This window comes from Pan paniscus, chromosome 2 (assembly GCF_029289425.2).
Source record: "Pan paniscus chromosome 2, NHGRI_mPanPan1-v2.0_pri, whole genome shotgun sequence".
NCBI classification, from domain to species: Eukaryota; Metazoa; Chordata; class Mammalia; order Primates; family Hominidae; genus Pan; species Pan paniscus.
In genome coordinates, this window is record NC_085926.1 from 48,891,642 (window position 1) to 48,916,477 (window position 24,836).

At 45.5% G+C, this 24,836-nt stretch overlaps 2 protein-coding genes across 9 annotated transcripts in view; one reads left to right on the top strand and one right to left on the bottom strand.

The window, feature by feature from the left end:
- Positions 1-3,304: 3,304 nt before the first annotated feature.
- On the bottom strand, positions 3,305-9,939 carry LOC103786080 (ARIH2 opposite strand lncRNA). Its single transcript, XM_008971684.5, has one exon. The coding sequence runs from the start codon at positions 7,080-7,082 to the stop codon at positions 6,201-6,203; it is 882 nt and encodes a 293-aa protein (XP_008969932.1). The 5' UTR covers positions 7,083-9,939; the 3' UTR covers positions 3,305-6,200.
- ARIH2 (ariadne RBR E3 ubiquitin protein ligase 2) overlaps positions 6,795-24,836 on the top strand; it is a 65,958-nt gene continuing 47,916 nt past the window's right edge. Inside the window, exons 1-3 of one of the 8 annotated variants that reach the window (XM_055109935.1) lie at positions 10,344-10,409; positions 12,156-12,277; positions 14,903-15,254. In XM_055109935.1, the coding sequence (XP_054965910.1) occupies positions 15,000-15,254 (255 nt within the window). In that variant the 5' untranslated portion in view covers positions 10,344-10,409; positions 12,156-12,277; positions 14,903-14,999. Of the gene's footprint in view, positions 6,932-10,343; positions 10,410-12,155; positions 12,278-14,902; positions 15,255-24,836 lie in introns of those variants that run through there. The other 7 variants (XM_008971685.5, XM_034956401.2, XM_063602349.1 and 4 more) reach the window with 7 other exon arrangements.

Here is a 24,836-nt window from a genome sequence, read left to right on the forward strand (position 1 = left end):
TCACACCTATAATCCCACCACTTTGTGGGGCCAAGGCGGGAGAATTGCTTGAGCCCAGCAGTTTGAGACCAGCCTGGGCAATATAATGGGACCCCATATCTATTAAAAAAAATTCTCCAGGCATGGTGGTGCATGCCTATAATAGTCCCAGCTACTTGGGAGGCTGAGGCAGGAGAATCACTTGAGCCCAGGAGATTGAGGCTGCAGTGACTGCACCACTGCACTCCAGTCTGGGTGACAGAGAGAGACTACATCTCAAAAGAAAAAAGAGGGCCAGGCACGGTGGCTCACACTTGTAATCACAACACTTTGTGAGGCCTAGGCGGGTGGATCACCTGAGGTTGGGAGTTCAAGACCAGCCTGACCAACATGGAGAAACCCTGTTTTTACTAAAAACACAAAATTAGCTGGGCATGGTGGCGCATGCCTGTGATCCCAGCTACTCCGGAGGCTGAGACAGGAGAATCGCTTGAACCCGGGAGGCAGAGGTTGTGGTGAGCTGAGATCATGCCATTGCACTCCAGCCTGGGCAACAAGAGCGAAACTCTGTCTCAAAAAAAAAAAAAGAAAAAGAAAAAGAAAGAAAGAAAGAAAGAAAAGGGAAAAAAAAGGACTACATCCAAGGGTGTTCACTGAAACACTCTTTATAATTGTGAAAAATTGGAAACAGATAGCCGGGCACAGTGGCTCACGCCTGTAATCCCAGCACTGGGAGGCTGAGGCGGGTGGATCACAAGGTCAGGAGTTCGAGACCAGCCTGCCCAATGTGCTGAAACGCCGTCTGTACTAAAAATACAAAAATTAGCCAGGCATGGTGGCATGCACCTGTAGTCACAGCTACTCGGGAGGCTGAGGCAGGAGAATTGCTTGAACCTGGGTGGCGGAAGTTGCAGTGAGCCCATACAGCGCCACTGCACTCCAGCCTGGGTGACAGAGTAAGACTCTATCTCAAAACAAAACAAAATTGGAAACAGATGACTTGCAATTGGAGACTGCTCAAATATAATACATTTATACTGTTATATACTCAGAAGGGTTACAGCACTGTCAAAAGGGTAGGCTCTGGATTCAGATGCCTGGGGTTAGAATCTTAGCTTGGATGGGCATGGTGGCTCATGCCTGTAATTGCAGCACTTTGGGAGGCAGAGGTTGGTGGATCACTTTAGGTCAGGAGTTCGAGACCAGCCTGACCAACATGGTGAATCCTTGTCTCTACTAAAAATACAAAAATTAGCCAGGCATGGTGGTGCGTGCCTGTAATCCCAGCTACATGGGAGGCTGAGGCAGGAGAATCGCTGGAACCCGGTAGGTGGAGGTTGCAGTCAGCCAAGATTGTGCCACTGCACTCCAGCCTGGGCAATAGAGGTAGACACCGTCTCAAAAAAAAAAAAAGTACTTTAGTTTGATCACTTGTTTGTGAAATGGGGATAATAATAGCAGCTTCTACTAAGTGAAAAAAGCAGCAGAATGATATTTGCAATAGCCTGCTACTAATGAAAAGGTTACTAATGAAAAGCTTTGTGTAAATGTGTGTGTGGGTAGCTATAAATATAGACATACACTGAATTTATTTATTTATTTTTTATTTTTATTTTTTTGAGACGGAGTCTTGTTCTGTTGCCCAGGCTGGAGTACAGTGGAGCGATCTCGGCTCACTGCAACCTCTGCCTCCCGAGTTCAAGCAATTCTCTTGCCTCAGCCTCCTGAGTAGCTGGGATTACCGGCATGTGCCACCATGCCTGACTAATTTTTGTATTTTTAGTAGAGACGGGGTTTCACTATGTTGGTCAGGCTGTTCTCGAACTCCTGACCTCATGATCCGTCTGCCTCGGCCTCCCAAAGTGCTGGGATTACAGGCATGAGCCACTGCACCCGGCCGACATGTACTGTATTTAGATGCGTAGAAAGGGTCCTAGAAGGATGTACACCAAACTCTGGACAGTGGCAACAACCCCAATAGGAGAAAAGAGAGGTGGAGTATATTAACGGGAGTATTCACAAGCTGCTATCAGTATTCTTGTATTACATTTTTACAACTTCATGTTATCATTACATTAGTTGCATAATTAAATTCAATAAAAACAAAGATGAATAAGATGAGAGATATACTGATATATGCAATATGTGCTTTGTGACAGATATTTTCCAAAAATGGCTACACCAACCTGTATCTCATTTTATATGCTTTGCTTATAATGCAGTGTTGGTGTTTCTCCATTGACGGTGGAGCTGCATTCCCTCCCCTTGAACCTGAGAGGATCTTTGTAACTGCTTTGACTAATAAAATGTGGCAGAAGTAATGCCGTGTGACTTTGAAGGTTAGGCCACAAAGGGCAACATGGCTTCCACTTGGCTCTCACTCTCTTAAGACCCTTGCCCTTGGCCAGCCAGAGTGGCTCACACCTGTTATCCCAGAATTTTGGGAAGCTGAGACAGGCAAATCACTAGAGACCAGGGGTTCTAGACCAGCCTGGCCAACATGGTGAAACCCCATTTCTTTCTTTTTTTTCTTTTTTTTTTTCTCGAGACAGAGTCTCACTTTGTCGCCCAGGCTGGAGTGCAGTGGCATGAGTGGCGCGATCTTGGCTCACTGCAACCTCCACCTCCCAGGTTCAAGCAATTCTCCTGCCTCAGCCTCCCGAGTAGCTGGGATTACAGGTGCCCACCACCAAGCCCGGCTAATTTTTGTATTTTTTAGTAGAGACGGGGTTTCACCATGTTGGGCAAGCTGGTTTCGAACTGCCGACCTCAGGCAATCTGCCCGTCTCGGCCTCCCAAAGTGCTGGGATTACAGGTGTGAGCCACCGCGCCTGGCAGTGAAATCCCATTTCTACTAAAAATACAAAAATTGACTGGGCCTGGCGGCTCACATCTGTAATCCCAGCACTTTGGGAGGCCGAGGCAGGCAGATGGCTTGAGGTCAGGAGTTCAAGACCAGCCTGGCCAACGTGGAGAAACCCTGTCTCTACTAAAAATACAAAATTAGCCAGGCATGGTGGTGCATGCCTGTAATCCTAGCTACCTGGGAGGCTGAGCGGGGAGAATTGCTTGAATCCGGGAGGCGGAGGTTGTGGTGAGCCGAGATCGCGCCATTGTACTCCAGCCTGGGCAACAAGAGCAAAATTCCATCTCAAAGAAAAAAAAACAGAAAAAACAGCTGAACATGGTGGTGCACGCCTGTCATCCTGACATCTCAGCTACTATGGAGGCTGAGGCACAAGAATCACTTGAACCCAGGAGGTTGCAGTGAGTTGAGATCATGCCACTGCACTCCAGCCTGGGCGATAGAGTGATACTCTGTCTCAAAAAAAAAAAAAAAAAAAAAAAAAAGACCTTTGCCCTTCAAATCCAGCCACCATGTTACCAGGAAGCACAGGCCACATGGAGAGATCATGCATGTGTATGTTCTGGCTGACAGCCCCAGCTAGGCCCCCAGCTGACATCACCCACCAGAAGTATGAGTAAACAACTTTGCCTATGATTCCACTCCCCAGTCTTTGAGTCTTCTTGCTGAGGCCCCCTCAGCTGTGGAGCTGAGATAAACCTTCCCATTGTGGCTTGTCTGGATTCCTGTTCCAAAGAAACCATGAGAGACTTTGTATATTTTATATGCATTCATATTTTATTTACTTTTTCTTTTTTGAGACAGAGCTACTGTGTTGCCCAGGCTGCAGTGCAGTGGTGCAATCTCGGCTCGCTGCAACCTCCGCCTCCCGGGTTCAAGTTATTCTCCCTGCCTCAGCCTCCCAAGTAGCTGGAATTACAGGCACGCACCACCATGCCTGGCTAATTTTTGTATTTTTTAGTAGAGACAGGGTTTTGCCATGTTGGTCAGGCTGGTCTGGAACTCCTGACCTCAGGCGATCCGCCCGCCTCCACCTCCCAAAGTGCTGGGATTACAGGTGTGAGCCACCACACCTGGCCCCTATCCTATTCTTATCACTTGAGTATATCACAAATAACCTTTCCTTGTCAATAGGTGCCTTAGTACAGCATTTTTTTTTCTTTTTTTGAAGACAGGTTCTGGCTCTGTCCCCCAGGCTGGAGTGCAGTAGCCCGATCTCTTGCTCACTGCAGCCTCCACATCCTGGGTCTTAAGTGATCCTCCCACCTCAGCCTCCCAAGTAGGTGGAGCTATAAGCACATCCAGCTAACTTGTATTTTTTGTAGAGACGGGGTTTCACCATGTTGTTCAGGCTGGTCTTGAACTCCTAGGCTCAAGTGATCCACCTGCCTCAGCCTCCCAAAGTGCTGGGATTACAGGCGTGAGCCACCACACCTGGCCAAAACTTTTTTTTTTTTTGTAGACATGGAATCTCACTATGTTGCCCAGGCTGGTCTCCAACTCCTGGGCTCAAGCGATCCTCTCACCTTGGCTTCCCAAAGTGCTGGGATTACAGGCTTGAGCCACCATGCCCTGCCACCCAGTATGATTTATTTCATTTTTTTTGGTAAAGTGAAAGCAAGTTTATTAGAGAAGTAAAGAAACAAAGGAGGCCAGGAGCAGTGGCTCACGCCTGTAATCCCAGCACTTTGGGAGGCCGAGGTGGGCGGATCAAGGGGTCAAGAGATCCAGACCATCCTGGCCAACATGGTGAAACCTTGTCTCTACTAAAAATACAAAAATTACCATCCTGGCTAACACGGTGAAACCCCGTCTCCACTAAAAATACAAAAAAAATTAGGCGTGGTGGCGGGCGTCTGTAGTCCCAGCTACTCGGGAAGCTGAGGCAGGAGAATGGCGTGAACCCGGGAGGCGGAGCTTGCAGTGAGCCTAGATCGCGCCACTGCACTCCAGCCTGGGCAACAGAGAGAGACTCCGTCAAAAAAAAAAAAAAAAAAAAAAAAATTAGCTGGGCGCGGTGGTGCGCGCCTGTAGTCCCAGCTACTCGGGAGACTGAGGCAGGAGAATCACTTGAACCCAGGAAGCGGAGGTTGAAGTGAGCCGAGATAGCGGCTCTCTCACTGCACTCCAGCCTGGGCGACAGAGCGAGACTCCGTCTCAAAAAAAAAAAAAAAAAAAAGTAATTGCTACTCCATAGGCAGAGCAGTCCACCCGACAAGTTTTTTTTTTGTTGTTGTTGTTTGAGACAGAGTCTCGCTCTGTCGCCCAGGCTGGAGTGCAGTGGCGCGATCTCTGCTCGCTGCAACCTCCGCCTGCCGAGTTCAAGCAATTCTCCTGCCTCAGCCTCCCGAGTAGCTGGGACTACAGGCGCCCACCATCACGCCCGGCAAATTTTGTAAATTTTTAGTAGAGACAGGGTTTCACCATGCTGGTCAGGCTAGTCTCGAATTCCTGACCTCGTAATCTGCCGGCTCCGGCCTCCCAACGTGCTGGGATTACAGGCGTGAGCCACGGTGCCCGGCCACGCGGCATGATTTTTAATGGCTTTCTACATTGTATGGTTTGTTATTGTTGTTGTGAGACAGGGTCTCCTTCTATCACCGATGCTGGACTGCAGTGGTGCGATCTCGGCGCTCTGCAGCCTCGACCTCCTCGGCTCAAGCGATCCTATATCATCACCTCAGCCCCCTGAGTAGCTGGGACGCACAGGTGTGTGCCACCTCGCCCAGCTAATTTTTAATTTTTTTGTAGAAAGGAGGGGGGTCTCACTACATCAAATTCTTGGGCTCAAGCGATCCTCCCACCTCGGCTTCCCAAAGTGCAGGGATTACAGGCATGAGCCACAGCGACCAGCCAGCACAGGTGTCTTTATTTGTTTAATTTTTTATTTTATTTTATTATATTTTATTTTGAGACGGAGTCTCGCTCTGTCGCCCAGGCTGGAGTGCAGTGGCGCCATCTCGGCTCACTGCAAGCTCCGCCTCCCGGGTTCACGCCATTCTCCTGCCTCAGCCTCCCGAGTAGCTGGGACTACAGGCGACCGCCACCACGTCCGGCTAATTTTTTTGTACTTTTAGTACAGACGGGGTTTCACCGTGTTAGCCAGGATGGTCTCGATCTCCTGACCTCGTGATCCACTCGCCTCGGCCTCCCAAAGTGCTGGGATTACAGGCTTGAGCCACCGCGCCCGGCCTGCACAGGTGTCTTGAATATGTATATACGCGACTCCAGTATGGCTGGAAATGATTTGATTTGTTGTCTATGGAATTGCACAACTTGGAGCCTTCCTAACATCAGCGGCTTCATACTGGCATTTCCATTGTGGTGCAGCAACAATCTGAGTGAGCCTCCGTCTCTAGCCACACCATTTGACAACCGGTCCCAGAAGGTAACTGGAAGTCATGATGACAACTCCTATACTGTGAAAAGAAACTGCAAGCAAGGCAGTTAAGATGCAATCTTGCACGGTGACCGTAAGTCGGAGAACTGCGCGGCGAACGAGGCCTCGGCAGGGGAAGCGAAAGCCTGGTGTGGTTGCGGCTCTGGGGCCACCCTGCGACCGCCTCGGGGTGTAGGCAGAAATTCCCGGCCCAGCTCCCCTCTGACTAGATAGCCGCCGAGAAACAATGGTTATCTGCTCCACTGACGCCAGGATGTCTTCTCCGTGCCCGATCCCGGAGTACAAACAGTGAAATGAGAAGCCGGTGAGAAACGCGCTGGTTAAAAACATCTCGACGGGAGACGCTGGTAGGCGAATAGTGGCTCCAGACGCGGTCGGCGCCTGCCGTACCCTGGTCAGACTCTGGGTCAGAGCGCTAAGTTTCAAGGAGGCGGCGCTAAACAGGCCCTCTAGCCGGGAGCCTGTCGCGACCCGAGCGACCGTGGGTCGACCCCGATCCGGAAGTGACGTAACGGCGCCAAGCACTTCCGGAGCTGTGGGGACGACTCTTCTGGAGGAAGCAGCGCGGGCTTGACCGGCGTCGGCCCGCCGCCTCCGCTGCCGCTTCGCCCCAATCCGGTCCCTCTGACCCGGCCTGACCCGGTCTGGCTTGTTCGGGCTCAGCGGCCGCGAGGCCGCAGCTCCCGGTAAGTGCGCGGCGCACGTCACGGCCTTGTTTACCTTGGCGGGCCGCTGGGGGGGCCTCTCCGCGCGCCTCCCTGGCCGGGCCGGGACTCCGCCTTCGCCGTCGCCCGGGAGGCCCGGGCGCTCCCCGTCGCCGGTACGTTGTCCGAGCATTACCCGCCGTAGCGGCCGGGCGACCAGCGTGTGTCTGCCTTTTTTCCTCCCGCCGCCTTCTCAGCTCTCGGAAAGGTCAGAGGCCACCGCCTCTGACCAACCGGCGCCGGCACATCTAGGCCCTCTCTCCCTGTCTGGCGCGGCGGGGAAACGCGCCGCCTCGGGGCTCACCACTCGAGTCATCTTTGGGAGCTCTCGCAGCGCTGCCCGCGCGGTTTAACGCCCGCCTGTGGAGGGTATCCCCAGCTCGCGGGCTCCGCGTCCGCGCGAATATCCCGGAGCCCGCGGCGCCTCTAGGGATGTGCGGCCCCGGAGCTGTGCCGCCGCCTCGCCAGAAGCTGGTTGGGCAGCCGCGTTCTTGGATGACTTCTCCTTAGTACTGTTCATTGCCAGGTCCCATAGAACTTTCTGTCATAGCGACATGTTCTTTACCTTTGCTGTTCAGCATGGTAGCTACTAGCCACACGTGGCCGTTAAGCATTTGACCTGTAGGCTAGTGCACCTGAGAAACTAAATTTTAAATTTTACTTACTTTTTAAGTGTAATTAAATTTAACCACATGTGGCTAGTGGTCACCGTATTAGAAAAGACAGATACAAAGTGTAGGATTTTGAAACGAAATTGCTGATTTCTAGTTTTGTGCCAAGTCGTTTTTCTTCGGAGGTGTAGTTAGTAAATGACCTGAATTCAGCGCTAGTGATCATATCTGGAGTAAACGTCTTCAGACTCACTAAAACTTACGTGTTCTGTGCGTGGTGGGCAAGCCCCGGATGGTTGGTTGTTAGGTCCCCTGAACATGTGACTTTGGCTCTGGAGGAATTTTTTTTTTTTTTTTTTTTTTTTGGTGGGCGGGACAAAGTTGCTGTCACCAGGCTGGAGTGCAGTGGCGGCGATCACAGCTAACTGCAGCCCCGACTTTCTGGGCTCAAGTGATCCTCCTTTCTTAGCCTCCTAAGTAGCTGGGACCACAGGCACGTACCACCACACCTGGCTAATTTGTAAAATTTTTTGTGGATACGTGATCTTAATAGGTTGCCTAAGCTGGTCTTGAACTGCTGGGCTCAAGCGATCCTCCCAGTTTGACCTCCTAAAGTGCTGGGATTACAGGCGTGAGCCACTGTGCATGACCTTTAAAAAATTTTTTTTAGAGACAGGGCCTCACTTTGTCACCCAGGCTGGTTGGAGGGCAGTGGCGTGATCGTGGCTCACTGCAATCTCCTGGACTCAAATAATCCTCCTCACTTTGGGAGGCCGAGGCGGGCGGATCACGAGGTCGGGAGATCGAGACCATCCTGGCTAACACGGTGAAACCCCATCTCTACTAAAAATACAAAAAATTAGCCAGGCGTGGTGGCGGGCGCCTGTAGTCCAGTGAGCCGAGATCGCGCCACTGCACTCCAGCAAGACTCTCAAAAAAAAAAAAAAAAAAAAAGAAATATTGTCCCCTTGGAACAAGATCAGCACTTTTTCTTTCTTTCATTTATTTATTTATTTTTATTTATGAGTCCCGCTCTGTCGCTCAGGCTGGAGTGCAGTGGCGCGATCTCGGCTCACTGCAGCCTCCGCCTCCTGGGTTCAAGCGATTCTCCTGCCTCAGCCTCCTGAGTAGCTGGAATTATAGGCGCATGCTACCACGCCCAGCTAATTTTTGTATTTTTAGTAGAGACAGGATTTCATCATGTTGATTAGGCTGGTCTCGAACTCTTGACCTTGTGATCTGCCACCTTAGCCTCCCAAAGTGTTGGGATCACAGGCGTGAGCCATCGTGCCCGGCCCACTTTTTCAAGTAGAATTTGGATATTTAACTTTGAGATGATTAAAAATTAAATTTTCATTTAAATCTGCACCTAGAACATTTAGTATGAAATGGAGTTCTCTCTCTTTTTTTTTTGGAGGAGCCTGGAGTTTTCCCCACCTATATATTTGGTTGGTGAGAAGCCTGTGGGCAATTTCTTTTTTTTTTTTTTTGACACGGAGTCTCACTGTGTTGCCCAGGCTGGAGTGCAGTGGTGCAGTCTCGGTTCACTGCAGCCTCCATCTCCCAGATCAAGCAATTCTCCTGCCTTAGCCTCCCGAGTAGCTGGGATTACAGGTATGCGCCACCATTCCTGGCTAATTTTTGTGTTTTTTGTAGCAGTGAGGTTTCACCATGTTGCCCAGGCTTGTTTTGAACTCCTTAGCTGAAGCCGTCCACCCACCTTGGCCTCCCAAACCAAAGTGCTGGGATTACTGGCATGAGCCACCACACGTGGTCCTGGAATTTTTCTTTCTTTTTTTTTTTTTGAAGACAGGGTCTCACTCTGTCGCCTAGACTGGAGTGTAGTGGCGTGATCTTGGCTCACTGCAGCCTCAACCTCCTGTGCTCAAGAGATCCTCCCACCTCAGCCTCCCAAGTAGCTGGGACTGCAGGCATGCACCGCCATGACATTTATGAGTAATGTGACATAAATGAGCCACGACAGCATGAGTAAAGTGAGATCTGAAATATTAGCATTATTCTGTGTTAGATTACCACAGTGGAGGTGATTTTGTAGTAAAAGTTAAATTTTAAGTCAGTTACAATTTGCTTGGTCAACATCTACATAACATTTAGGATTGAAATTGTGGTAGTTGAGAATCTGAAGGACAGAAATACTGGAGTAAAGAAGCAGGCTTTCAGCTGGGTGAGGTGGAGGTTACAGTGAGCTGAGATGGCAACACTGCACTCCAACCTGGGTGACAGAGGGAGACCCTGTCTCAAACAAACAAAAAAAAGAACTGGTCTTTCAAACTGAGAGAGAGAATTGAGATTAAATTATTGCTACCTGTTTACTTAGATTACTTTCTTTTTTTTTTTTTTTGAGACGAATTTTCTTGTCATCCAGGCTCGAGTGCAGTGGCGCGATCTCACCTCACTGCAACCTCTGCCTCCCTGGTTGGAGTGATTCTCCTGCCTCAGCCTTCCGAGTAGCTGGGATTACAGGTGCTCGAACTCCTGACCTCAGGTGATCCACCAGCCTTGGCCTCCCAAAGTGCTGGGATTACAGGCGTGAGCCACAACACCCAGCTGAATACTTTCTTTTTTTAGAAGGTCATGTAACTCTTGTCAGTATAATTATGACATGGATTTTTTTTGTTGGCACTTTAAAAGAAGATAATTAATTTAATAGTTACTCTGTCCCTTGTTACTTGTCCTTTAAAATACCTTTGCTTTAAAAAAAAAATAAACTTGCAAAAGCAGTATACCAGCTTTAAAAATATAAATATAATTCTTTTCATTTTAGATGGAAATCATATTATGTAGAATACTTGGGTGACATCTGCCTGAGAGATCTCCAAGAATTACAGGTATCTTTAATTTAAAGATTAACTTTTTCTCCTAAAGAAAAAACACCATCGTTAAGTTTAGTTGTGATTATGTGGCTCTACCATACAGAAGAGTTTGTTAAAAGTCAAACTGCTGGCCAGGCACGGTGGCTTGCATCTGTAATCCCAGCACTTTGGGAGGCTGAGGCGGGCGGATCACGAGGTCAGGAGTTCGAGACCAGTCTGTCCAACGTGGTGAAACCTCATCTCTATTAAAAATACAAAAAAAATTAGCTGGGCATTGTGGCATGTGCTTGTAATCCCAGCTACTGAGAGACTGAGGCAGGAGAATTGCTTGAACCCGGAAGGCAGAGGTTGCAGTGAGCTGAGATCGTGCCACTGCATTCCAGCCAGGGTGACAGAGTGAGACTCTGTCTCAAAAAAAAAAAAGATCAGACTGCAAACATTATTTTTATTGCCCCACAATTAATAGGGTTTTTTTTTTTTTAATTTTTAGAAATGGGAGCATTTATAGTTAACATATCAACTTAGATATAGTGAGTTTTTTTTTTTTTTTTTTTTTAAGATAGAGTTTCCCTCTTGTTGCCCAGGTTGGAGTGTAATGATGCAATCTTGTCTCACTGCAGTCTTCGCCTCCGGGGTTCAATCCATTCTCCTGCTTCAACCTCCTGAGTAGCTGGGATTACAGGCATGTGCCACCACGCCCAGCTAATTTTGTGTTTTTAGTAGAGACGGGGTTTCTCCATGTTGGTCAGGCTCGCCTTGAACCCCCGACCTTAGGTGATCCACCCGCCTCGGCCTCCCAAAGTGCTGGGATTACAGGTGTGAGCCACCGCGCCTCGCCGATATTTTTATTATATAAAAATGTGACTCTAGGCTGGGCACAGTGGCTCTTGCCTATAATCCCAGCGTTTTGTAAGGCCAACGCAGGAGGATCGCTTGAGGCCAGGAGTTTGAAACCAGCCTGAGCAACATAGTAAAACCCTGTTTATACAAAAAATAAAATTAGGTATGGGGGTGGCGTATGCCTGTAGTCCCAGTTACTCAGGAGGCTGAGGCAGGAGGATCTGTTGAGCTCAGGAGTTGGAAGCTGCAGTGGGCCATGATCATGTTTTTATATCTCAGACTGGGTGACAGAGTGATACTATGTCTCAGGACTCCATAGTCTTTTAGACTGGTTACAAATTCTTTTTCCTTTTGGTAGACGTGAGTGTCACTATGTTACCCAGGGTGGTTTGGAACTCCTGGTTTTGAATGATCCTCCAGCCTCAGCCTCCCAAAGTGTGGGGATTATGATACAGGCGTGAGCCACTGATACAGATGTGAGCCACTGTACGTGGGCCTTTTTTTTTTTTAAGTAGAAGATTATTTACCTGAATTATTATTATTATTATTATTATTATTATTATTATTATTATTATTATTTTTGGAGACAGAATCTCTCTGTTGCCTAGGCTGGAGTGCAGTGGCACGATCTCACTGCAGCCTTGACCTTCCAGGCCCAAGCAGTTCTTTGATGTAGCCAGGACTACAGACGCATGACCGCTATGCCTGTCTTATTTTATTTATTTGTTTATTTTTTGTGTGTGTGACAGTGTCTCACTCTTGCCCAGGTTGGAGTGCAGTGGCATGATCTTGGCTCACTGCAACCTCCTCCCTAGTTCAAGTGATTCTCCTGCCTCAGCCTCCCAAGTAGCTGGGATTGCAAGTGTGCACCACCCTGCCAAGCTAATTTATTTTTTATTTTTTATTTTTTTATTTTTTCAGATTGAGTCTCGCTCTGTTGCCCAGGCTGGAGTGCAGTGGTGCAATCTCTGCTCACTGCAACCTCTGTCTCCCGAGTTCAAGCAGTTCTCCTGCCTCAGCCTCCTGAGTAGCTGGGATTACAGGTGCATGCCATCATGCCCAACTAATTTTTGTATTGTTAGTAGAGATGGGGTTTCACGTGTTAGCCAGGATGGTCTGGATCTCCTGACCTCGTGATCTGCCTGCCTCGGCCTCCCAAAGTGCTGGGATTACAGGTGTGAGCCACTGCGCCCAGCCTAATTTTTGTATTTTTAGTAGAGATGGGATTTTGCCATGTTGGCTAGGCTGGCCTCAATCTCCTGGCCTCAGGTGATCTGGCCACCTTGGTCTCCCAAAGTGCCGGGATTTTTTTTCTTTTCTTTTTTTTTTTTTTTTGAGACGGAGTCTCGCTCTGTCGCCCAGCCTGGAGTCCAGTGGCGCGATCTCAGCTCGCTGCAAGCTCCGCCTCCCGGGTTCACACCATTCTCCTGCCTCAGCCTCCCCAGTAGCTGGGACTACAGGCGCCTGCCACTATGCCCGGCTAATTTTTTGTATTTTTAGTAGAGACGGGGTTTCACCGTGTTAGCCAGGATGGTCTTGATCTCCCGACCTCGTGATCCACCTGCCTCGGCCTCCCAAAGTGCTGGGATTACAGGCATGAGCCACCACGCCCAGCTGATTTCTTTTTTTTTTTTTTCAAATGTGTTGTAGAGACATGGTCTCACTAGGTTGTTCAGGTGGATCTTGACCTCCTGGCCTCAAGGGATCCTCTCATCTCAGCCTTCCAAAGTTCTGGGATTATAGTTGTGAGCCACAACCTCAGTCTTTGTTTTAGATTATGGTTGGTTGTTTTTTTCAGACAGATTACCTACTTCAAGTAGACTTTATATTTGCTTTTGTATTTAATCAAGATTTGTTTATATAAATTGTTTATGTACCGTTAAATCCAAATGCTCTTACACTTTAAGGTTCTATTAGTTTTAGATTTTTTTTTTTTTTTTTTTTTTGAGATGGAGTCTCACTCTGTTGCCAGGCTGCAGTACAGTGGCGGGATCTCGGCTCACTGCAACCTCCGACTCCCTCGTTCAAGTGATTCTCCTGCCTCAGCCTCCTGAGTAGCTGGGGATTACACGCACGCACCACCACGTATAGCTAATTTTTGTATTTTTAGTAGAGATGGGGTTTCACCACGTTGGCCAGGATGCTCTTGATCTCCTGACCTCGTGATCCGCCCGCCTTGGCTTCCCAAAGTGTTGGGATTACAGGCGTGAGCCACCGCACCTGGCCTAGTTTTAGATTTTAATCGCTAGTTGATATTGTTCCTTTCAGCTCATCAGTTGAAATGGTAGTTGTGTAGAAAAGTTAATGGGTGTTTGCCACAATCTTCTGTGAGTTGAAGTTAGGGTTTGTGACTGTTTCGCTTTCTCAACTAGTATTCTCTTTTCGTTTATATGTAATTAAGTAACATTTCGCTGTTTGCGGGCTTTTCTTTTTTGAGATGGAGTTTCCCTCGTGTGTGTGTGTGTGTGTGTGTGTGTACACGTGTGTGTGTGACGGAGTTTTGCTTTTATTGCCCAGGCTGGAGTGCAGCGGTGCAATCTCAGCTCACTATAACCTCTGCCTCCTGGGTTCAAGCGTTTCTCCTGTCTTAGCCTCCCGAGTAGCTGGGATTACAGGTGCCTGTCACCACGCCTGCTTAATTTTTTTGTATTTTTAGTAGAGACAGGGTTTCACCATATTAACCAGGCTGGTCTCGAACTCCTGACCTCAGGTGACCCACCCATCTCAGCCTCTCAAAATTCTGGGATTACAGGCGTGAGCCACCGCACCCAGCCAATGGAGTTTCACTCTTGTCATCCAGGCTAGAGTGCAGTGGCGCAATCTTGGCTCACTGTAAACTCTGCCTCCCGGGTTAAAGTGATTCTCCTGCCTCAGCCTCCCGAGTAGCTGGGATTACAGGTGCATATCACCACACCTGGCTAATTTTGTATTTTTAGTAGAGATGGGGTTTCGCCATGTTGGCCAGTCTGGTCTTGAACTCCTGACCTCAAGTGATCCACCCGCCTTAGCCTCCCACAGTGCTGGGATTACAGGCATGAGTCACCACACCCGGCCAGTAGAACTCTTTAAACCTGAAAAATCAGTCAACTTTGCAGACTAGAGGAGGATGTTGAACACCTATGTGTGTTTTTTTTTTCTTTACCAACTATGCACCTATTTTTCAGACACCTAAAAGTAATGTCTGTGAAACAGTGGTTTTCTTTTTCTACATATTACAGCAGGAAGTGTTCCTATTTATGTACTGTCTGTATCAATACTAACGGGGCATGATAAGCAAAATTTTAAACTTCGGTAGTTAAACCTTTATGTTGACTCCCCTCTGGGCGGCCAGCTGTGGGGATGTGCTTCTCCCGTAAGGACTTTGGCAAGAATAACAAGTTCATTGGAATTTGACTTTCTGACATAGAGCAGACAGCCTTGCCCTGTCATGCCAGGCCTTTCATGTGAAGTTACCATTTATCAGCTGCTTCTGTCTCTCCAGGGAAGGATTTCCCTTTTATAAGCCTGGGCCAGGGGGATGATAGTAAGATTCCCCATGTGATACCAGAGTTGGAATAGGCTGTAGTGAGATTAGGGCCAGGACTGTCCCATTTTGATTCTTGAATGGTTTCTGTTACAACTTGTCATGGGGAAAAAGTAACACTTATTTTTTTTTTTTCCTCCCTTAGAAGACAAAAATACTAATGCATTTGAGAAAGCGGTAGTTTTGGGGGGAGGGGGAAAAAGCAACTGCTTTCCTGATCTGCAACTTGGCTGGATGCTAAGATGTCAGTGGACATGAATAGCCAGGGGTCTGACAGCAATGAAGAGGACTATGACCCAAATTGTGAGGAAGAGGAAGAAGAAGAAGATGAAGACCCTGGGGACATAGAGGACTATTACGTGGGAGTAGCCAGCGATGTGGAGCAGCAGGGGGCTGATGCCTTTGATCCCGAGGAGTACCAGTTCACTTGCTTGACCTACAAGGAATCTGAGGGTGCCCTCAATGAGCACATGACCAGCTTAGCTTCTGTCCTAAAGGTGAGCAGTGTTGTAAACTCCAGTGTAATCCCCCCCAGTTAAATCTAAGGATGAGCTGTTGTTAATTAATGTCTCCTCCAGACTAATTGAATAGCCTTGTAGCTTGAAACCAAATTTAAGTGTATGTCAACATCATTTGGACATTTTGTTACATTTACTTTGTTTTCTAATATATGCATGTCTAAGGTCCTCAGATTCCCAAATTAGTAAGAATTAGAAAGTAGGGGTGGGACAGATTCAAGAAAGATGTACCATACCAGAAATGTGTAGTGGCAGAATTGCACAACTTTGCACGTTTCAGGAAGTGAGTTTTCAGAATTTTATGAGGTTGATACAATAAGCATCAGAATCACCATCTTCTGTACGACTGTGAGTGACTGATAAATGGCTTGAGAGTATACAGATCCCTCTGGTTTGCCCTGAATAGTCATTGCCTTTGGGCTAATGAGCTCATTTGTTTCATGTACTGATTTTAATAATAATTCTTTCTTATAGCTTGTATTTCATTGATTTAGGGGGTGTTAGTATGGAAATTGTAAAGAATGAACAAAGTTGATTACCCCATCAGCAAGCATTTTATTTAACACATAAGCTAAAACATACCTTTGGATGTCTTGTACCTTAGGCCAGTTATTATCCTATTTACATTTTTTATGATCATTTTGACAGTTTCCCAACAAGCATGTTTCCTTCTCTAACACTGGCCATTATGGGAAATTGGAAATATTTCTCTTTAGTGTTTTCACTAATCTTTTTTCATGAATTGTTACTTGGATTTTGTTTCTGATTAAATTGGAGGTCAAAAGGGCACCTTGGCATGATGTCAACCAAATAAATTTTATTGGAACTTAAACAGAAATAACTAAGGTGTGCCTTGTATGATTTCTATAAAATTTGCTTTATCTACTAGTTTAGGGATTTTTTTTTCCCCCAGATGGTTGGCAAAGGCGAATACCTTGAATTTAGATACTCAGGTCTTTATTAGCAACTGGCTGGAAGCTGAAAGCTAAGTTGTTTTTTTTTTGTGTGACTAATTTCTAGAAGTGATTGTAGACTTCCTCTCTTGTGCTGAGCAGAAAACTCTGAAGAATGAGGACCTATGGATCCTCTGGGTTTGGGATTTCTGCGCTATGGCTATAACAAAGCTGCTGGACCCCTGCCTCCAGAGGGCATTTCCCTGGTAGAAAACAATAATCGGGTTTCTCTTCCTCACCATGCACACCTCTCCCTTGTTGATCAATAGTTTTCTTGTGCTTTAGTCATACTGTCAGGTTATATACAATGTTGGTATTTAAAATAAGAAAAGGATATGTTCATAATGTTAGGTTAGAAAAAATAATATTAGGAATTATGTAGTGTGTAACCATGCTCTGGACAGTGTCAGTTGACCAAGTTCATGAGGATGTTCCTGTCTATACACAGGAATTCTCAGATTGTCAAGCCTCTGTGCTGGCTTTTTCTGCCCTGCTAGAGACAGCTGAGGGGCCCAAGCACCTGTCCGTCCGTCCGTCCGTCCTTCCTTCCTTTTTTTTTTTTTTTTGTTTTTTAATTGTGGTAAAATATATGTAACATAAAATTTACTGTTTTACATTCTTCCTTCTTATACATGGTCAGCCTCCTGGAAAGCTTTCCCTTCGCCACCTCATCTCTTACTGCCCTTAGGAGGCCTCAGAGTCTAGCTCATGCTTTCTCTGAGTGAGTTTCCTTGAGAGACCCTAGAGCACAGTGGCCATGCCTTCTTTGGTCTGTGTCCAAAGAATACAGCTCGTTTATTTTTTTAGGTTATGTACTGCAGTCTTCTGACTGCTTTATGTTTTACCTGTTCACACATTTTGGCATGATCTCTCCAACTAGATTGTCAGTTCTTGGAGAGCAATAACTGTCTTGTACCTTATCTCCTCCATCATTCTTGTCACACTATTTCATCTACAATAGGTATTGAATAATTGCTTGGATACTTGTGGATTTTGTTGATTGTTGGTGATAGTAGCAGCTGCTGCTGTGGGTGTGAGCTAGATTTCCTAGTCCCTGATACATTTTGTTTCCTGTTGGAAATGAAATGAAAGGGCATTGTTCTGGCCTTTAAGACTGAGAAGAGTAAGAGCAAAAAGAACTTGTAGCAGAGATGAGGGAATAAATAAGAGAAGGAAGAGAGTTGAAACAGTATGAAAGGGTTAAAGAGAAAATGGAGCAAAGAGGAAAATAATCCACAAAAATTTAGATGTTGATAGAAGACAGAGTTTATTTTTTCCCTTCTGCACTTCACTGAGAAATATGTTAACACCATTTACTTTCTGGGGCTGGGCAAAAAAAGGTTGTGGCTCTTTTGGTTGGGTTGACTGTACCTAAAGGGACTCTGGTGTTTTAAGTGATTCAGAAACTTGACCAAAGAGACTGGACAGAAAAGCAGCTTGCTTAAGAGTAAAGGAGAAGGAATCATATACAAAGTTTTTTCTTTGAGGCAAGATACAAGCTAGCATTGTTTTTATTTACTTATATTTTTAAAATTATATTTTAAATACAAAAATTAGCTGAGCGTGCTAGCATGTTCCTGTAGTCCCAGCTACTCAGGAGGCTGAGGTGGGAGGATCACTTGGGCCTGGGAGCAGAGGTTGCAGTGAGCTGAGATTGCCCCCACTATACTCCAGCTTGGGCTACAGAGCAAGACCTTATCTCAAAACAACAAAAATTTTTTTTTTGGTAGAGATGGGGTCTTGCTATGTTGCCTAGGTCTTAAACTCCTGGCCTCAAGCCATCTTCCCACCTCAGCCTCCCAAATTCCTTTACAAGCATGAGCTACCACTCCTGGCCTGTTTTTATTTTTGTAATTAATATTTTTTGAGGATGAGAGGGAATAATTTAAGTGCTTAGTTTACCCAATGGTGTTCTGGCTACTCTGGTTGTCTTGTTGCACATGTCTCTGAAAGTGTGATTGATAGTGATAGTCACCCAGATCACTACTGATATCTCATTGGTCGTAGTGCTGATTGCACAATTCCGTGGCATATTGAAACATTTAATTTTTTAACGTAATTTAAGTTCTGTGGCTTGTAGAAAATGTTGTGTATATGTAATTGAAAATTATAGCCTTACGAATTCTAGTCTATGAGTAAAAACTATCCAAGTTTGAGGAGTGGCTTAAATTTTTCACTTGATTCTCATGTCTGTGTACTCATTTTGTTGTGTCCAGGCAGTTGCATGTGGATTATTTATAGTATAGCATAAAATTAAGCCTTTTACTGCCATTTGGGATTTGAAGTCTCTTTTTAAAAATTATTATTAAAAAAAAATTTTTTTTAGAGATGAGCTCTTGCCCTATCTCACAACTGGAGTGCAGTAGCATGATCATAGCTCACTGTACCCTCAGACTCCTGGGTTCAAGCTATCCTCCCATCTTAGCCTCCCAAGTAGCTGGGGCTACAGGTGCGTGCAACTAATTAAACAAAAATTTATTTTGGCCAGGCGCAGTGGCTCACGCCTGTAATCCCAGCACTTTGGGAGGCCGAGGCAGGTGGATCACGAGGTCAGGAGATCAAGATCATCCTGGCTAACACGGTGAAACCCCGTCTCTACTAAAAATACAAACAAAAAATTAGTCGGGTGTGGTGACACATGCCTGTGGTCCCAGCTACTCAGGAGGCTGAGTTAGGAGAATGGGTGTGAACCCGCGGGCAGAGGTTGCAGTGAGATAAGATCGCACCACTGCACTCCAGCCTGGGCAACAGAGTGAGACTCTGTCTCAAAAAAAAAAAAAAAGAGAAAAAATTTTTAAGTGGACTCAAAAAGCTGCAAAAAAAATTTTTTTTTAAGATACAGGATCTCACTATGTTGCCCAGGCTGATCTCAAACTCCTGGCCTCAAGTGATCCTCCTGCCTCAGCCTCCTGAGTTAGCTGAGTAAAGTGTCTTAAGTAGAAAAATCACAATTTTCAGCCGGGTGCGGTGGCTCACGCCTGTAATCCCAGTACTTTGGGAGGCCAAGGCGGGTGGATCACGAGGTCAGGAGAGCCCTGGCTAACACAGTGAAAACCCTGTCTTTACTAAAAATACAAAAAATTAGCCAGGCGTGGTGGTGGGCACCTGTAGTCCCAGCTACTCAGGAGGCTGAGGCAGGAGAATGGCGTGAACCCAGGAGGCGGAGCTTGCAGTGAGCTGAGATCGTGTCACTGCACTCCAGCCTGGGTGACAGAGCAAGACTCTGTCTAAAAAAGAAAAAGAAAAATCACAATTGTCTGGGACACTGAGCTTTTAGTTTAATGAGGGCCCTGATGTCAGAGGGTAACTTCCTGTATATGTTCTGGGACCAGTCTATGAGTAAAGTCATTATTGAGAGAGGAAGGTGCCCAGAAAATCAGATCAAGGGCTCAAGATAGAGAGCAGAGAAAATGCTTATCTGTTAGTGTGGTGGGGAAGCTGCTGGCTTTCAAATAGTGGCAAAACAGAAGCATTATTTGAGAATGAACTATCCTACACAAATCACAAATGGAATAGTCAAATGAGATGAAATGATTGCCAAGTGAGGTGTTGTGTTGTAGGAGGAGGGGATCTCTGGGGAATAAGTAATTTTAGTGATCATGTATGAGTCTTTAAAGAAAAGAAAGTTACCTTTTTCTACAGTGTATTTTTATATGAGACTTATACAAAGATTATTTTGTCTTTATAGATGAAAGAGGTCCTTCTTGTAACCATAAGCATTTTTATTACAAAATGTGCAGTAGTTAGCCAATAATTTTTTTCAGTTATTCAGTGAGTCCTTTTAATTACCATTCCATGGAACTCTTGAGATATTTGCTGACAAGCTGCTCAGGAAGAGGCTCAGCCAGAGCCCCAGACAAAGCCCAGGCAGGATCATGACTGTGGAGCTGGCTTTGGTTTGTGATGGGTCAAGAGTCTTTTTCTCCTAGTGCCCTCATCTTAGCATCATGTTAAGAGTGTGGGCAGGAGAAGTGAATGTTGTTCGGGGACCCATCCCATTGCTTCAGGAGGGGAAAGAAATAGGCCACTTTGAGCTAGATCTAGTCCAGGAGGTGTAGTGAGCTACCTGAGCTTTGTGTTGAGGCCAGAGGACCTTGAAGGTGGTGTAGAAGGGCAATGCAGGTTATAGAAGTCCTGGCTCCACAGGGCAATGGGCATGGGAGTGGGAGGGTTATCTTCTGGGCTGGAATGAGGGTCAAAGATGTATAGGTAGAAAGGAATATTATGATTGTAGCCTCAAGCATCTTTACTGTTGGTGGAAAGGAATAGGTTTTGTAAACTATAGGAATAGGTTTTTAATAGGATTTTTTGTTTTTGAGACAGCGCCTCACTCTGGCACTCAGGTTGGAGTGCAGTGGCACGAGGTTGGCTAACTGCAGCCTCCAACTCCCAGGCTCAAACAATCCTCCTACTTCAGCCTCCCAAATAGCTGGGACCACAGGTGCGCACCACATGCCCGGGTGTGTGTGTGTGTGTGTCCGCAGGTGTGCACCACATGCCCGGGTGTGTGTGTGTGTGTGTGTGTGTGTGTGTGTGTTTTTGGTAGAGACGGGGTTTCGCCATGTTACCCAGGCTGGTCTCAAACTCCAGAGTTCAGACGATCCACCCACTTCAGCCTCCCAAAGTGCTGGGGTTACAGGCGTGAGCCACCGCACTGAGCCTAGGATTTTAAATAGGTATTTAAATAGATTTTTAAAACTTATTCAGCACATGTGTGGCATAGTGAAGTATATTGCTCACTTTTTTTTTTTTTTTTTTTTAGTTGAGACGGACTCTCGCTGTGTCACCCAGGCTGGAGTGCAGTGGCACGATCTCGGTTCACTGCAAGCTCCGCCTACCGGGTTCACACCATTCTCCTGCCTCAGCCTCCCAAGTAGCTGGGACTCCAGGTGCCCGCCACCACACCCGGCTAAATTTTTTTGTATTTTTAGTAGAGACGGGCTTTCACCTTGTTTGCCAGGATGGTCTCAATCTCCTGACTTCATGATCCACCCGCCTCAGCCTCCCAGCGTGCTGGGATTACAGGTGTGAGCCACCGCGCCTGTCCCTATTGCTCACTTTTTAAGCCTGTTCCCAAGATAGGATTGGAGAAATATGCCAATTATCACAAGTGTTTTTACTACATTTCTTCTTGCTTTATGAGTTGCTGTATTAACTGCAGTAAAGCTATGAAAATATTTCCTAGAACACTCTATTTCTGCCATACTCTTTTGTGAATTTTTTAAAAAATCTGGTGTTTGCTCTTTAGCAAAATGTGACTGGAAAATCTCTCTAAGATTCTGCTGTGGATAATTTTTCCCCTCTGTAGATGAATAGTAATGAGTTGTCAGGGCTTCTGACTCTTAAGTGCCAAAGTCTTTATAGTCCTGCGTTCAAAACAACCTGGCTTTTTTGCCTTTTTCACTTGTAACATGATCAATTGGTGTTCATAACAACAAAATACATTATTTTAGCCATTTTCTTAATTGGTACTAAATACTTATATAATGCCAAGTTAAAAGATAACAAGTATCTGGTGAAAACTTTAATTATTAAATCGATTTTCTTTTATTCTGATATAGCTGAATTTTAAGATCATTCTATTTTTATTTACTTACAGTCATTAATTGACCAATAATGGTTTTTTGTTGTTGTTGTTATTATTGTTGCTACTACTCATGGGAAAGTATCTTCAAGCTGGGCCTGGTTACACTGAGTGTTTGTGTGCTGAGCAGCCCTCTGATTTCTATTTTTGTGATCTGATGTGAGCTGTCTTTGCATGCCTCTATCTAAGTAGAACTTAGGTTAAATTCCTGCGTTTCAAATAGCTGGCCGTTAATAGGTTTGTTAACATGTTTCACAGTGTTTTAGTCCGGAAGTCTGAGGTGTGTTTACTGATGTGTAAATTCATTTTTAAAAGGCGATGAGAAATGTCCAGAGTGACATTGAGAATGGCCTAAATACAAATGGTGCAAAGTTGTCCTTGTCTTGCCAGCTTAGAAAAGTTATTGTCATCGCTGTGTACCTGATACCATACAAAACATGCTCATCATCTTCCAGAAAAGAAGCTCTTCATCAGATTCAAGGCCAGCTTTCATTCTAGTCTTTTTGTTGTGCTTTCTGTCTACCTCAGGAACCATGGAAGTCATGTGTAATCAAGGGGTGATACGGTATTTGTGTTTGTTTGTTTTTTGTGACATTTATATTTTAATCTTGAGTTTATAAATTTTTTTGTCAAGATGTTAATACAGTATTTAAGAAAATAATATCATTCATGTTTTCATTAACCTAAAATAAGTTTTCTTTCTTGCTTATCATCCTTCAGCTCTTGTCCATATTCATACATAGCATTATTGTTCAGTATTTCATTCAACCAATATTGGGTATTTATTGAGAACCTACTACACCTCCTGTTATGTTCCTGTGCCAGGCACATAACAGGAAAAATAACTGTGAACAAAACAGACAAAAATCTCTGCCCTGGTAGACATTGCATTATAATAATCAGTAGATATATGTATTTTATGCATTCTGCTTTTTTCATGTATATTTCAAACATTTCCCCATTTTTACTTTGTCCTCATAAATACTTTAAATGGCTGTGTAGCATGCCATCTTGTTTTTGAACTGTAATTTGCTTAAGCTTTCTGCATTGGGCATTTAAGTGAGTACCTATGTATTACAGTTGTTGGGGGACTGGTTACATTGTTGTGAATGTCTTTATGGATATGACTTTTATGTCTGTTGGGCCTTGTCCAGAGTCTGGGCTAGTGGTCAGATGATTGGGTTGCAGTCCCATTTTTTCCATTTAATATAATATGACCTCAGATAAGTCTGTCAGCATCTCTATGCTTGAGTTTCCTCATCTGTAAAATAATGATAACACCTCCTTCACAACATTAAATGTGATGATAATGCAGATAAAGTGCCTGGAACATGAATGTTCAAATCGATTTTGCTTGGTCATGGTAGAAGCGGGGCAAAAGTGGAAGGATGGGAGTGTTATTTGTCTTGATTCCTTAAAACACATTCTCAGGGTTGTGTGTCTTGAATCATAGGGTAGGAGCCTACACATTGAGGATGGTTCTGGGCAATGTATTGCTGACTGGTGCCTCTGAGTGTGCGTATGATATTGGGTCATATACTTTGGATTATTTTACCTTCCCCTAGAGCCTCTGGTTCTCTTCTCCTGGGACCCACCAAAAGAAAAGTAAAAACAACACAAAATGAACTTTGAATTGGAGCCGGGAAAAAGATACAGGGAAATAATAGCTTGTCTGTACCTGTATTTGTGGTTGACTGCAATGTTTGGTCTTATGCCTATGTTAATAGCACTACTTAGTGTTTACTTGTTTTGGGGGTTCTTGTTATTGAGACACCTCCGTACTTTAATTTTGCCTTGCTCCAATCTAATTATCTTTTTTTTTTCTTTGCCCTTGCTGCTCTAGGAAAAATTTGAAGGATTAGATTTGTCTTCCCCAAAGAGGGAAGAATTGTAGGAAAGATTTGAAAAAGGTGCAGAATGAGGAGCATTTTGCTCCTCCTGAAATGTATCTGCCCTCTATTTCTTAAACTGACATCAACTGTCAAACATGAAGTTCCTTTTCTATCTAAACTTTAAACTTTTATAAAGTTTAAATCTTTATAAACATGAATGATTTCCACCGGGCATGGTGGCTCATGCCTGTATTCCCAGTACTTTGGGAGGCCAAGGCAGGCGGATCACCTGAGGTCAGGAGTTCAAGACCAGCTAGCTAACATGGTGAAACCCTGTCTCTACTAAATATACAAAAATTAGCTGGGCATGGTGGTGCATGCCTGTAGTTCCAGCTACTTGGGAGGCTGAGGCACGAGAATCGCTTGAACCTGGGAAGCGGAGGTTGCAGTGAGCCAAGATTGCACCACTGCACTCCAGCCTTGGCAACAGAGCGAGACTCTGTCTCAAAAAAACAAAAACAGGCCGGGCGCTGTGGCTCATGCCTGTAATCCCAGCATTTTGAGAGGCCAAGGCGGGCGGATCACGAGGTCAGGAGATCGAGACCATCTGGCTAACATGGTGAAACCCTGTCTGTACTAAAAGTACAAAAAATTAGCCGGGCATGGTGGCAGGCGCCTATAGTCCCAGCTACTCGGGAGGCTGAGGCAGGAGAATGGCGTGAACCCGGGAGGTGGAGCTTGCGGTGAGCCAAGATGGCACCACTGCACTCCAGCCTGGGCAACACAGCGAGACTCCGTCTCAAAAAAAAAAAACATGAATGATTTCACAGTGATGACCATGTTATTGATCATAAATAGAGAAAAATATAGGCAGGATGAGCAAGGGGTTTGTTTGGAGATTTTAAAAGGAAAACAGAGCTGTTCTTATAATTGTGAACAAAGTGTGGTCTCTATCTGGAAAAGTTATTCTCTTTGACTAGCAGTTTCTTTTCCTGGTGAGCTAACAGTCTCTTCAATTCTGTCACCATCCTTTCCAGGAGTCTGTAGATAACCTTGCCTCTTTTTACAAGAAATCTTTCTAATGCCGTCAAGCTTGGTTTCCTGGATTCTCTATCTTAATTGTTGGTACCACCATCCACCAACCCGGAAATAGAGGATTGACCCTCTACCCCTTGTTTACATGAATCCCTCC